This window comes from Pygoscelis adeliae, unplaced genomic scaffold, assembly GCF_000699105.1.
Source record: "Pygoscelis adeliae isolate BGI_AS28 unplaced genomic scaffold, ASM69910v1 Scaffold101, whole genome shotgun sequence".
NCBI classification, from domain to species: domain Eukaryota; kingdom Metazoa; phylum Chordata; class Aves; order Sphenisciformes; family Spheniscidae; genus Pygoscelis; species Pygoscelis adeliae.
In genome coordinates, this window is record NW_008824238.1 from 8008280 (window position 1) to 8020743 (window position 12464).

General features: G+C 37.5%; 1 protein-coding gene across 1 annotated transcript in view; it reads right to left on the minus strand.

The window, feature by feature from the left end:
• Positions 1-12464, minus strand: part of PREX2 (phosphatidylinositol-3,4,5-trisphosphate-dependent Rac exchange factor 2) — a 187005-nt gene that overhangs the window by 89268 nt on the left and 85273 nt on the right. Inside the window, 8 exon segments of the mRNA XM_009335042.1 lie at positions 704-852; positions 2202-2294; positions 2448-2590; positions 4260-4332; positions 5057-5132; positions 5695-5744; positions 7101-7204; positions 11335-11435. Of these exon segments, the coding sequence (XP_009333317.1) occupies positions 704-852; positions 2202-2294; positions 2448-2590; positions 4260-4332; positions 5057-5132; positions 5695-5744; positions 7101-7204; positions 11335-11435 (789 nt within the window).

A 12464-nucleotide genomic window follows, 5' to 3' on the forward strand; every position in this document is an offset into this window, starting at 1 on the left:
ATGCGCTATCTGGTAACAGAGGATGGTTCCTCCTTACCCTGCAAAATTTGACGAAAATTACTCCTGACCACTGTTTCTTAGTCTCCTCTTTCTTTGGTATGTATAAACTAGTAACAACTGCATTAACTTTATTAATAGACCTATGCCCATTTACACACTTACTGAACCCAGGCATTAGGCCTCACTTTGTATTTCTTTTACGTAACAAAAATTGCAGTCAGGTAGGAATGGTCAAAACTGTGTACAGAAATGCATCTGTTACATAAAGATGGGGAGCTGTTTACTTGCTCCTACTGTTTACACAACCAGCACACATGCTGAAGGGGCCCATTAGATCACAGAGCCCGACTTCTGCCAAACCAGCCACTAATCCCCAGACAGAGGAACTTGTTTAATAAACACAGTAAGAGGTAAGTGATCAAAACCGTCCATACAGTCAAGGAAACTTCATTTGCACTTGTGGTTCCTTCATGTATTTAAAGTGGCAGAGCTGATGATCTAAAGCACTTGTGTTTCGCGTTTGCTGACTGACAAATGTAATAAAACAAAATCAAAGCAGATCAAATTGCTTGCCTTTACAAAGTCAGATTACATACAGCATTTAAAATAACTTTACAGTAGTGCTGTCTGATGTTCCACTGGTCTTTTAAAATTCACTTCAACTGTAGTTTGTAAAAATTCCCCCAAAGGAATGACAACTTACTCCCGTGGTTTAGTGCTCACAAGAACCCGCAGGGACTTTCTGCTGTTTAAACATGCTTTCAGGAAGCAATCCACTTCACTGAAGGGTCGCAGAAAAACCAGGTCACCGTTAATGGCAAAGATTTTTTTCCCAACTTCCAAGCCTGCCATCTAGAAAACAATAACAGTTGTATATATGTTTGCCTTTTATAATCACAAACACTGTGTTTTCTTCTGCTTGCGTGCAACCTCAGTAGGAATAATGACACGCACATTTTCTTCATGTTCTTTATGCGTCCTTCACGTACCACGCATAAAAGACACCACAAAACACTTCTAGAACTGGTTAAATTGGCATGAATGGTAAGGTAAACTCCCATTCTGAAGAGACCTAAATACAAGACCTAGTCTTAATCAAGATTTTATGACAGTATTACAATATCAGTTAATATTTGTAATAATTAACACAACAGCCTTCATTGAGCCAGTTTACTTTTTTTATGATGTTACCTAATTTGCCCATCCGTCATTCTCCAAAGGAACTAAAGCTTCTTTTCATAAGGAAAGACCTGATGAATATTTTAGTAAGTGAATATTTATTGAGTTCCAAAACAAAACAATATCCTTAAAAGTTTCATGGCCCTTGAGCCAAAGGCATAGCAAGCCAAATTGCATACAGTTTTCAGACTCTAAACAAGAAAAAAAACCATAACTAGCTCAGATGGCAGGAGTACACAGAGCGGCTCAGGGCACAGGTTAGCCTGAGATCGTGGCAGAACTTGACTGCTGGAAAAGACAATACGGAATTGTGCAAAGCTAACAGAGCTAAAATCACCCTGGACGTAGCTCTGTGGCTGTATTATATTATTGATTTGCTGTATCTATTTTTATTTTAAATTCCTATCCCACCATGAAAATTTAGAAAGCCTTGAAATCTATGTCTAAAATTTTTCTCTCGTGGAGGAGACTTGTTCTTTCTCTTTCCATGTATAGAGACTCCCATGCAGTTCAGTTGAATAACATGAATTTACCCGAAGAGCATCTAAAGCAATGCTAACAAACAGAGAGGCTGTAATTTATTCAGATTCTCAAATTCTATACTTTATCCAAAGCTTGATATATCCTTTACTATGAAATATATCGAGTGCAACTCACAGATTAGCATACTAGTTTTATACTCATTTCATATTCTACCAGAAATGTTTATTCCAATCATGATTAATGTCATCACTGGAATGATACAAAATGTATAAAAATAACATGATAACTCTTACATCACCACTCAATACAACAGTTTACCTGAGCGGAAAGTGAGTGTTGATAATAGTCAGAGCTCTATTTTAAACAAAGCAACAAAAAAAACCCAAATAAAAAAGGAAAAAAAAGATCCATAACCACAGCTTTCTTAGAAAGTTGTCATTGTTACCTTTTACTACTATAAATTTTCCCAACTGATCTACAAAACATACACCTGTGATCAAGTCAATAAAACAGGGAACATAATTTATAATACTTGATACCTCAGCATTTGATCCTTTCTCCACCACTTTAATAATCGGCACCTTATTTTTATCTTCTAAACCAAAACCATAGGTGCCTTCATTAGATTTAATCTGCAAAATAAAATTGTTCAAAATATTGTTCAGAAAGGCATTAAGAAGAACTTAAGTATATCCCCATTAAATAACAACACACAGTGCTAATTTATTGTCACTACAACCAATTTTTTTAGTCATCAAAACACACAATCATTCGGTTTCACTCACCAATAATGACTTGGCTATGACATTTTCCACTACTTTCAGATCATGTTTCATGAGTCTGTGCTTCATATTTGACCCTTCCATTTCTTCATCCGCATAAAAACGGAACAGCAGTGGTTCATCTTTAAATTCGCTTTTCTCTAACACTGTATGATACAAAACCACACATATTAATCCTTTTTTTCTTTTGAACTTTTGAATACCATGTCTTTCATAGAATCATAGAATCATTAAGGTTGGAAAAGACCTCTAAGATCATCAAGTCCAACCATCGAACCAACACCACCATGCCCACTAAACCATGTCCCTAAGCGCCTCATCTACCCGTCTTTTAAATACCTCCAGGGATGGTGACTCAACCACTTCCCTGGGCAGCCTCTTCCAATGGTTAACCACTCTTTCAGTAAAGAAGTTTTTCCTCACATCCAATCTAAACCTCCCCTGGTGCAACTTCAGGCCATTTCCTCTCGTCCTATCTCTAGTTACTTGGGAGAAGAGACCGACACCCACCTCGCTACAACCTCCTTTCAGGTAGTTGTAGAGAGCGATGAGGTCTCCCCTCAGCCTCCTTTTCTCCAGGCTAAACAACCCCAGTTCCCTCAGCCGTTCCTCATAAGACTTGTTCTCCAGACCCCTCACCAGCCTCATTGCCCTTCTCTGGACATGCTCTAACACCTCAACGTCCTTCTTGTAGTGAGGGGCCCAAAACTGAACGCATGAGCCATAATACTGAACATGTGTACACAGATTAAATGCTAGCAAACTATTTTTGTGTGTGAATCTAGAGAAATCTTAATTTTTAACATAAACAACAATTTTTATTTGGATCCATTACAGACAGGTATCACTAAGCTCATTTTCAACTACAACATCTGGATTTCACCAAGCTGAGGAAGACGTATTAGCCTGACATGGTTTTAGTGAAAATGCCAAGCACAAGTTTTTTTTCCTAAAATGGATTTAAAAACATGATTTTGAAAAGTTATGCTGGGCAGCTGCTGGAGATGCTCACCATCAAGACCTGGCACTCTCCAGGTAGTGAAGCATGCCGGGTTCAGTATTAGAAATGGGTTTGGTGGGGATGTGGAAGCAACTAGAACAGCAGACGGATGCAGTTTGTATGTTTAAAAATCAAAGGAAAAAGAACGAACAGTGTCAGAGAGAAAGTTAATTCTCCCTCCTCTAAAGAAGCTGATGAGAAAATTATTTCTTCCTCTTTTCATTTCAGTAAATGACCTACTGCTTCAATCCTTTCACCGGAATCTTCCCTCTGATGGTATTAAATGTGACCTTGTTCACCTCATTTTTGGTACTGCACATATCTCTGCTCTCCTCTCCCTTCTTTGTTCTCTGCTGTCCTTATGATTTTCTCATTTTTCTACAGTCCGCTTTCTCCTACTGTCACCACTTCACTTTTTTAAAGTCATGCTTCTCCATACTTTATCCCTTCCTCCAAAAATGCCTCCTTTCTTTCCTATGTATTTCCTCAATTTTTATCATCTCATCTGTGCAAACATGTATCACCTGCTCAAGATTTCTTCAAAGTGGCTAATAAATCTTCCGCACCAAAATCCTTCAGTGGATGAAGCCCTGAGTGCACGCTATAAAATTGACTGAAAATAATTTTCAGAGTATACAATAGCTATTTTTTTGTTGTTGTTGTTGAAGACTGTAGCATAGGTCTCTTCAGTGATACAATGAAACAACTTCCTATCCCCTTCTGGAATATCTTTACCAGCCCTGCATTTCCTTCCTACTGTGTAGATAGCATTAAACAAAAGGTAAGCACAGCTTGTACAGAATGTATTTACTTACCATGGTGCATAAACCCATTATCACAAAGAGCTACACCAAATATCATAGCTTCTTCCCTTGTCCGGCAATCCCCCTGTTAAATCATAGCAGATTTTTTTTTAATATATTTTAAGAGAGCAGCAAAATGGATTCAATACACAATGGCGTAACTTCACAGGGCCAGCAATGGTTGTACATTATATTTACCACCGCCAGCTTTATATATATACTTATAGCATACATATAAAACAGTATATACATGTGTATATGCTATACCTCTTTACAGTTACAAATAAATATGTAAGCATTCTAATAACACTGCATTCTTCATAAAAATTGAACATAATAGAATATAAAAGTATCAAAGTTTTTAACTTTTATTTTATAAAACTGATGCATGTTGACCGAGTGAACAGGATACTCTGTTCTTGTTCCTAGTTCACTTACAATAAAACAGAACTGATGACAGCAAATTGGTACTGACTTTTATCCATCTACTTAGTAATTCAGAGTTTTTAGAGCCTATCCATTTCATTTTAAGCCATGAACAATGTTACATGCTGAATCACAAAGCTAAGTCTCATTAAAACATCTAAAGTTCAATTGCAAATAAGGAAGATAAGCACAAAAGGGATGAACAGCATGGCAGCTGACAGCTGGTTTCTGTTACTTCCCTAGTTTAAGAGGATTACACTTACACACACTGTTCTAATAACCCTTACACAAAGTGTTTGCATGTTATTCTGCTTAACACATCACTACCTTTCAAATTAGAATTTAAATGCGAAACGTACATAAATCCAAAGGTGCATACTTGCCTGTGCAATCAACCAGTCTATGAGTTTGTTAGCCATGACCACAGATTTGTAGGTTCTCAAGTGATAATCTTTATCCCTGTTCGAAACAAAACAAAACAATTTTAAAAAATCAAACAAAAACTCCAAAAGAGCCTAATAGAAAACAACCTGCATTTTATAAACAAGTTAGTACAAGCATGAATTGAGCATTTTGTAATGGTTCAGAAGTTGCCTCTGGAGTAAAAAAGCAAGTCAAACGTTTCAGTGTAGATAGAAAGGAGGACGCTGACCATATCTTACTTGGGCGATACAGTCACTGGAGCATAAAGGCAGCTGTCTTGTTACAGCTGGGACTCTCCAAATGAGGTAATGAGTGTTAGTAAAGGAGTGTATAAATATATACAGTAAGTAGCTAAGCATATCCATCAGGACCTAGAAGGCTCTAAAAGTCTGTAAAAAAAGGTCATCTTGAACAGAATTTGTAGTCATTTAGTGATTCAGTTATGCTTTTTTGTCTTGATAGCCCTTCAATCTTGTTTCATTACTCCCAAGAGACCAATCTTGAAAGGATGGGTTAGGTTCCTACATTCAAACACAGCATCTTCAGACTATATACGTCTTCTGAATGACTCTCTCAAGGATTTCCCAATTGGACTCACCTAATTACTGGGGTAAACAGACTGTGAAGGCGACAGTATAGCCGTACACCCTGTTAAAGAGAAAGATGAGGTTAGTTAACCACATGTTCACACCACAGAGAATGTAAGAGGAATGGACGCAGTAAGGAAGCCTGTATGTTCGAAATGCACTTCATTTAGATAGTAAAAAAGGTCTGTTCAAATTTCCGTATATTTTCATGTGCCAAAACTTAATATTTCCAGATAACAATATCGATGAATAAATTATAAGAAATAAAACATTTCCAATCTAATCTAAGCTTCACTGAGACACCTGCAAAAAGGATTAGCTTTAAGGTAGTATTAAAAAATTCTGACAGTATAGTACTTTGAAAGAAAAGTACACAAAATCTGAAAGATAAAGCAATGTTTCCATGCATTAAGGTTTTCCCAATCACTGGTTGCTATTCTACACACAAAGTGAGTAATTACAGTAAAAAACACTGCATTTGATTATATGCACTGATACTTTACCTATAAATTGAAATTATAACTAACAAACTTTAAAAAAAAAAGCAAGAAGATTCAAAGATTGGAAACGTTTTTAATTAAAAACAAAAAATAAAACATTTGGAGGAGTTTAAGAAACTACCATCAGAAAACATTATTTAAAAAAAGAAATCACATTAGTATTCCTTAGCAGACGATCAAAAAATAATTATGTTTATAACATGCAAGAAGAACCATGTATAACAATTAAAAGTTGTGTCAAATTAGATTCCATCCTACTTTGCTGTGCCTGGTAGTTCAGTATTGAAGATTTTTCTGGATATACCTTACATTAACAAATGCCAGCAGAAAAGTGAATGACACTGTAATGTAATATCCAAATGCTGACGTTTTCTACTGTCTCAAAATCATGAAAAGTTTGAATGTTAATGCTTTTAAAGGCAATTTTGTTCAATCATTTTGTTATGCTCTGTAGTGTTGATGGATAGCACTACCTATCTGTGTTTAAACATCTACGTGACTGCAGATTTACTGCCTTGTTAAGGCACTAATAAAAGACACTCAGACTTAAGAGAAAATTAAAAACAATTTTCTACGTATAGCTTCATATCTATTAAAATGGACTGAAAAATACAATAGACTGAAACACCAGCTTCTGAATCACCCAGAAACACAGGCAATGCATCCTGCATATGAAACCATTAAATAGCAAAAATAACTAAAAAAACCCAAACTTTAATTGTGTATTTAAAATGTGTAACAACAAGCCAAAATCTTCCCTTAGAAACGGAAAACTAAATTTGATTTACATAAATATAGAGATGGGCAAGTGTGAGGGGATGTTATTTATCCTAGCATAGTATTTTACACTATTTTTCAAGCAGAATCTCCATTTCTGATGTGTCCTTCCTAATAATAGCAACTACTCTATTCTGTACCTTAGAGATCACATCCTGCATCTCACTTCTTGGGTAGTATGTTCCATCATCATATCGGAATCGGTACAGCATGTGTTCAGGTTTGAATTGGTGCTTATCTGTAACTAAATTAAAAAAAACAATCATGTATTGTTAGGTGACTTTCTGAAGAAATCAACAAGAGGGAAGAGGGCTAACCTCATTTCTTCTAATAACAGCCCATTACACAGCAATAGGTAGATTTCAGACAGGGAGGGCAGGAAGCTCAATTAGATCATCTGCCCTACGCACCGTTATGTCACTGGTGACAATATTTCTCACAACATTTAAGTAGGCCACAAGAGACCAAACAATTTTAAGTCACAGGGCAAAGAATAAGAAAGACAAACAGGCAGGGAACAGCCTGAAAAATTAGGCACTCAAATCTGCTGTAGTCTTCAGAGCTTTTGCAAAGCTTATCGACCAAATAGCCAAATAAAGCTTCTTTTGCAACTATTCGTATTACTATTCCACATTATTTTCTGTTCTAACTCTTGCTGAGGCCAATGTCAGATGAGTCAATAAAGATACAAATCCTCTACAACATATCTGACCAGTCTTGCACTGGGGAGGAAAGGGAGAGGGAACGTCTTCCTCTATACATAGCCAGCTGAAGGTCTTAAGTGCAAGAGACTTGCAATCATTATGAAGGTGTTGATAATCCATTTCCCCAAAGACCCATGAAAGGATCTTAACAGGTGATCTTCACGTGATTCCAGCAACAAACCTCACAACTTCAAGTGTTTTGACAAAACAGTCATATCATATGATACAAAAATTCTCCTGGAAATGGTACTACAAGTCTTTCTGAAAAACAGCTGATTCTTTTGATGGCTGAGGACAGCATTAGGCACTAGCAGCATCCTAGGATAACTGTCTGGTATTAATTACTGTTTTGCTTGCAGATGTAAGCTTTAATTTTGAAACCAAATTTGCATGTCATCAACTGATAAAGGAGGCTACTGTAATGTCTTCATTAATCAGAGTACCAGGCCTGACAGTGTTAGGTAATTCTTCTGTGCATGCCCTCCTATACCAAGTGATTAAACCATCATCCCGTATTCTCTTCAAAAATGTAGTTAGGCACCATAAACTTTGTATAGTAAGGTGCCTTCTGTCTGCATCGTTTTTCATGCTCCTTCAAGCTCTTCAGTATCTCCACACATCATCTGATACATGGACATAAAAACTAGACTTCATATATTAACTGGTTTCACCACTGTCATGTGCAAGAGCAAAATAACTTCTCTACCTGTATTTGATATATCTACTAATAGTACAGCCCAGGACACTATTCCAATTGCCTTGAATTGATGGTTCACACTAAGGTGATCATCCAAAATAACACCTAAGCTCTTTTACGTATCATTGCTTTTCAATACATCAAATATAGACTACAAAATTTTCACATACAGTGCCTAGTATAACTATGTAAATTAATTTTAATCAATTGTGACCATTTAACTCAGGAAAAAAAGATACCTTCTACTTCTGTAATTAAAAATAATTTCCTACTGTCGGAGAAAAAAAATATATTACACTAGATCAGCATACATTAAGAGTTTTTAAAACCATCAACTACAGAAAATAGAAAAACCACCACCAGGACAGTATTGTTTAAGGCCAAATTGTTCCTCACTGTTACCGAGATGCGCAGGGAGGGAACTAGAACTACAAAGCACCTTTCCTTTCTTGCATGCCTATGATGAACAGAGCAGGCTCTACCCTCTGAGGAACACAAGCACCACTCTGTCTTTGCAGCCCCTACTTACACACAGTGCACCAGAAACTCGAGGAGCAGGTCCACAGAGCTGGCACACGCTGAGCTCTAGAAAGCAAGGAAACCACACAAGGATGCTTCCAACTCTACTCTATTGTGTAAAATACCACATATATCCAGTGAATACTGTGAGGGAAGCTGTAAATCACTATTCATTTGGGGGGGGGGGAGTTCTATAATATAGATGTGATTTGGTTTGTTCGACTCAAGAGGAACTACAGATGATCTATCAGCTACTGTACTAACATGCAAACCTTAACAAAAAATTATGAAAACATTTAGCTTACTGTATAGCTTTCCTTTTAACTAGTATCAGCTGTACATTTGCAAGACCATAGTTTCAAACAGTTAAAGCTGATAAAACACATCATTGCCACTAAAATAAGGAACCCCAAGTTGTTTTGTATGTCGCTCCCAACAACGTACCTATACTTTGTTTTGAGACATATTTATATGGCACACGCTAAGAAAAGGGAACTGATCCAGGTTTAAACTAGTCTTTACTTTTACTTTTTTTGCCAGGGTAATTTTGACTCAGATCAGTACACCGATCCCAGAAACTGCACAGCTACATAAATACCTATTCATTTTAAAACTATCTGATATTCAGATTCTTTTTGTACCTACAAAGCTCCTTACTGCCTTGAGAGGAAGCTTCCATCTCTAATCAGCAGCAGCAAGTGACTGGACAAAGTATCTCAGCCCATTGGCTGATATAATTTTAATTCATTTCAGGTATTAGAGAATGCCACCAGGAAGATTTAGAATAGCAGCATACAGATTTTTCTTTTGCAAAACTGGGGAGAAAGAAAAAAAAAAACAAGGAAAAACCATAACTTTTCTACTTGCAAGAGTTCACACACCAGAAAGTAAAACAATGCCCACCACAACATGGGTCTGGCATTGCTAGAATGAAGCCTAGCACAGTGAAAACAATGGCCAGCATAGTGAATATGCAAAGTCTAACAAAGCCCTCTATAACATTTGCAATGTGAGTAACAGCCAAACTTTCTTTCTCTCTTGCTCCCTCTGTGAAAACAGATGGTTCATTCAACTTTATTTTAGGAATTCTATTTTCACTGAACCACAGCTGGATCCACTATTCAAAGTAGCATGTCTGGCTCACATTTCCATGCTCTAATTACCCTTTTATCTCATGAAATTACACAATATTCATTTAACTCCGTATTGAGAAAGTCTATGAGTGTATTTGGGATATAAATTACAAGATCAGGAGAAGAATCTTTGGCAACAGAATCATTCCATTGAAAACAATTCTGTGTGTGTAGTAAACATAATAGCATCTGACATTTGAATGATGGTGGAGGAAAATCATGTAGACTGACATTAAAGAATTAAAGACTACATGACTACTGATGAATAACCTTAATGTTTTTCCTCCTACTCTGTGTATGTTTAAAATGCACACAGCTAAGTGGCACTGTTACTCCCACTTTCTTTCCAGTCAAGGACATTGAAAACATCATGGCAAAGAACTTAAAAAGTAAGTATTAAATTCATTGCTGGGTGAAGTATAGAAGCATTAAAATGTATATTATCAATTATTCCATCTAAATTTACGCCCTGGATCCATGCTGGAACTGTAGCTAACTTCACAACTGTTTCACTGTTTGGTTTTTTTAAGTGACTGTACCTATTTTAAGCCAAACATGCCTTCAAAACCAGAAGTTTCCATAGTTCACTTATTTGGTCCTACTGGACTATACCTTGTAAATGGGACAGAGATGAGGACCTGCTCTGGTAAGTGCAAAATGTTGCCAATGCAAGTTACCTCCAGAAATCAAACCTTCCTATTAGCTCAAAAACTGAACCATTTCAGTGATACTTCTCTCCAGAATGAGCTAAACACAGATAGTTGACTGAAAGTTTCAGCATAAAAATATCAATTTTAGTAACTATAAAAAGTAGGGAAAATAAAGCCTTAAAATTCAAAAGATTGAACTGTTGGGTTCTAGGTTGGATTCCACCAGCTCCGCTTGTAATACCTAACAGATGCGCACGCACATTTATCAACAGCCAACTGTGACTCACTCTCTTCTACAATTCTTAGTTGAACATGTATCCCTAAAAAGCCTGGCCTTAATAAAAGGTTCAAATCCTTAAAAGCAGTCTAACGTTCTCTGTTCCCCCAGAATTTATTTTTGCTTACAAGAGAATAGCAATGTTTCTCTAGGTCTCTCTTTGCAATGTTGTGATTCCAACAGCATAGATGTAATCTGATTAAATCAATGGAGCCTCTCCCAGTAAATCCGCTAGGCATGGACAATAGCCCCATAAGGTCCCTGCAAGGATATAATGCAGATTCAACAAGCTGTCTTGCATTAACAAGACCGCCTTTTTGTCAAACAAAATTAAGTCCACTCTAATTACAACAATTACCTTGAAAACAAGTAAGTTAAAACTAATCATATTTACCATGATGGATAATGCCATTCTCTAATAAAGCTTGGCCAAGATGAACACCCTCTTCAGATTTGTGTATCTCTCCAATTTCCAACAGCCAGGACACAAATTCACTGAATTAAAAACAGATACAAAAAACAAACTTTAAATGTCATACCACCACATCAACTACATTTCCCTCTCAGTTACTAGTGTTTCTTACTAGACTAGTGACACTTAAGCCTAATGATCTTCAGAATGCCATACCACCTTTAAAAAAAACACTCATTTCAACTTTTTTATTATTTTGACATAAATACACATGGTTTCCCTTGAGATATCTTTTCTGTTCAGAAGTTTTACCTTTATACATGGTGCACCATTAGCAAGTTTGCTGATGATACCAAAATGGGAGGTGCTGTTGACGCTCTGGAGGGACAAGATGCCTTGCAGAGGGATCTAGATAGATTGGAGCATTGGGTAATCATTAATGGCATGAAATTTAACAAGTCCAAATGCCGGATCCTGCACCTAGGATGGAGTAATGCCGGGCACAAGTATAAATTGGGAGAGGAGTGGCTGGAAAGCAGCCCTGCAGAAAGGGATCTGGGGGTGCTGGTCGACAACAGGCTCGACTATATGAGTCAGCAGTGTGCCCTGGCAGCCAAGAGGGCAAACCGCATCCTGGGGTGCATCAAACACTGTATGACCAGCCAGTCAAAAAAGGTGATTAGACTGCTGTGTTCAGCGTTGGTGCGGCCTCACCTTGAGCACTGTGTGCAGTTCTGGGCCCCACAATTTAAGAAGGATGTGAAGGTCCTTGAATGTGTCCAGAGGACGGCAACAAAGCTGGTGAAAGGGCTGGAAGGAACGTCCTATGCATGAAGAGTGGCTAAGGACTTTGGGTTTGTCTAGTTTGGAGAAAAGGAGGCTGAGGGGCGACCTCATTGCTCTCTACAGCTTCCTGGGGAGGGGAAGTGGAGAGGGAGGTGATGATCTCTTCTCCCTGGTATCCAGTGATAGGACGCATGGGAATGGTTCAAAGCTGCACCAGGGGAGGTTTAGACTGGACATTAGGAAGCATTTCTTTACCAAGAGGGTGGTCAAACACTGGAACAGGCTTCCTAGAGAGGTGGTCGATACCCCAAGCCTGTCAGTGTTTA